General features: G+C 34.7%; 1 protein-coding gene across 1 annotated transcript; it reads left to right on the top strand.

Annotated features, from left to right (window-relative positions):
- The first annotated feature begins 642 nt into the window (after nucleotides 1-642).
- On the top strand, nucleotides 643-1,707 carry LOC149926111 (uncharacterized). Its single transcript, XM_090161098.1, has 6 exons — nucleotides 643-696; nucleotides 751-838; nucleotides 900-1,252; nucleotides 1,314-1,477; nucleotides 1,536-1,565; nucleotides 1,623-1,707. Coding segments are annotated over exons 1-6 (663 nt in total). The 5' UTR covers nucleotides 643-694; the 3' UTR covers nucleotides 1,649-1,707.
- Nucleotides 1,708-1,952: the final 245 nt, after the last annotated feature.

Here is a 1,952-nt window from a genome sequence, read left to right as displayed (position 1 = left end):
TCAAACACAACACTAATTTGGAAAGTAAGAAATATTCTTGTGCTTTAGAGAAAAGTACGATATATGCCCAGTGGCTATATAAAAATATCTTTATTGTAAATTGGAGATTATGTGAATAAAAAGCAATTTTAGATCAAGAGTTTTATCTTAAAAACATTTTAAAAACGCTTCGCTTGACAAGTAATTTACCTCGTTACGTACTATTAAGAAGACGTTGTTAATATACTTTTACAAGTAATTGATAATTATTACCGCGCCACCCTCAGAAGTAATAAATTTGTCTACAAATATATAACATGTCTCCAACTGGACCCCAAGGCACTACCTTAGTTTATTATAAGTTTAAAAATGTTAGTTTCATAATTTCCTATCATTCTCCCTAAGGTATCAGATTATGAACAAATAATCGCGTGACAGTTAACGAATATTAACAGGTGTATTCAATAACCCTTTGAACTGTCAAAATGACTAATTAGCACGAAAGCGGAATAAACCGGTTCTACCATGACTATGCGAAAGGATTGTTCACTAGCGTGTCGAGAAATATGACATAATTAATTTTATTGTCAACGAAACACCTGCTGGAGTTTTCAACGCGTCCCCTCTAAGGGGTTTTAGGTAGTATATATATATATACCCTTTAGTCACCCGAATCTAGAAATCCTAACACTTGTGAATCTTCCCGGAGCAAAAAATGTAAGTTTCCAGGTGTTTTTAATGTAACAAATACTTAGTTGTTTTTGTTTTTAGGGAATCGTTTGTAGCTATACACATTCTTTTCGCCATAATTTGGCCAAAAACTAAATATTCTTCTTCTAAACGGTTTTTGGTAAAAGAGGTAATTTTTAAAAGTTTTATATTTAAAATTTTATATTTTAAGTTAAATATAAATGTTACAGATTGGCTACAAAAGCTCAGATGGTTGCGAAGACCTAATTGTTTTTCGTACCCCGGCTGCTAATAATTATTCGGGGGATACAAACCGCCAAATTGACTCGATCGCCTACTATGTCAATAAGCTTCCCAGGGATCAGGGACAATACGATATTGAGGCCGTCGAGCGCCATGTCTTAAATATAACGCGACTGGCCCAATACGTTATTGTCAAAGAAAGGCAAACGAAAGAGTACCTGGGAAACTTTATCGATCTAGATCGAATAATCGTCGCCACGCGGTTTGTGTGCCCCAATTTTCCAGATTTAGAACTACAGCCGGGTGACTTTCACCATCATTTTAACAACGACCATACGCGGTATGAATCAATGATCACCATCTTTTGGTGGGGAAATTATATAGTATTTCTTATTTAACAGAAATGTGTGCGCCTATGAAAAGGCAAGGCAAGTGGCTGCCTATGTTCAAAGTATAGAGGGTAATCCCCTAGAATTGTACCCAGAGGAAGAGGAAGACCAGTCTACACCAGCCACATCCCCGACAAACCCAGCGAACAAACCAAGAGCGCTTGATCTCCGAAATGGTAAATATAAAATCAAACTATCATGTTTCTCATTTTTAATTTTTAATTTTAATTACAGCTCCGGGAATCACTATTGTCGTAGAAGGAGGTAAACAATTGGTTCCGAAAAAATAATTACGATTCTAATAGCATTTTTCATTTCTAGGTTCCGAGTTAAAAATTATATTATAACGCTTAATAAAGTTATATGAAAATTGTATAAATAAAGCTGTATCAAAATTTCTTCCGATCTGTGACTCTATTTTCATTCTTATTATAACTGACAATAGCGATCAATAATAATTCCCATTGAACCGTATAGGAGTGAAACGCTCAATAACCTAAAAATGGTTAACCAAGTAACTTCTAGCTCTGTATTTGACGGTAATTAGAATGTCATACTTATCGACTGCTGTTTTTTATATGTTGTCGTTAATGTTAAGCAATGTACACGTTTAACACGAATAACCGTTTAAAAGTTCATATAGGGGCGACT

This window comes from Leiobunum rupestre, chromosome 10 (assembly GCF_980474605.1).
Source record: "Leiobunum rupestre chromosome 10, qqLeiRupe1.1.hap1, whole genome shotgun sequence".
In the NCBI taxonomy this organism is placed as follows: Eukaryota; Metazoa; Arthropoda; class Arachnida; order Opiliones; family Sclerosomatidae; genus Leiobunum; species Leiobunum rupestre.
This window is presented reverse-complemented; position numbering and strand designations above follow the sequence as displayed.

Bases quoted from the DNA above. Each gene is read 5' to 3' on its own strand.
- LOC149926111 (XM_090161098.1), top strand. The intron at 1,478-1,535 runs GTAAATATAAAA...TTTTAATTACAG, and splicing joins AGCGCTTGATCTCCGAAATG to CTCCGGGAATCACTATTGTC. The intron at 1,566-1,622 runs GTAAACAATTGG...TTTCATTTCTAG, and splicing joins CACTATTGTCGTAGAAGGAG to GTTCCGAGTTAAAAATTATA.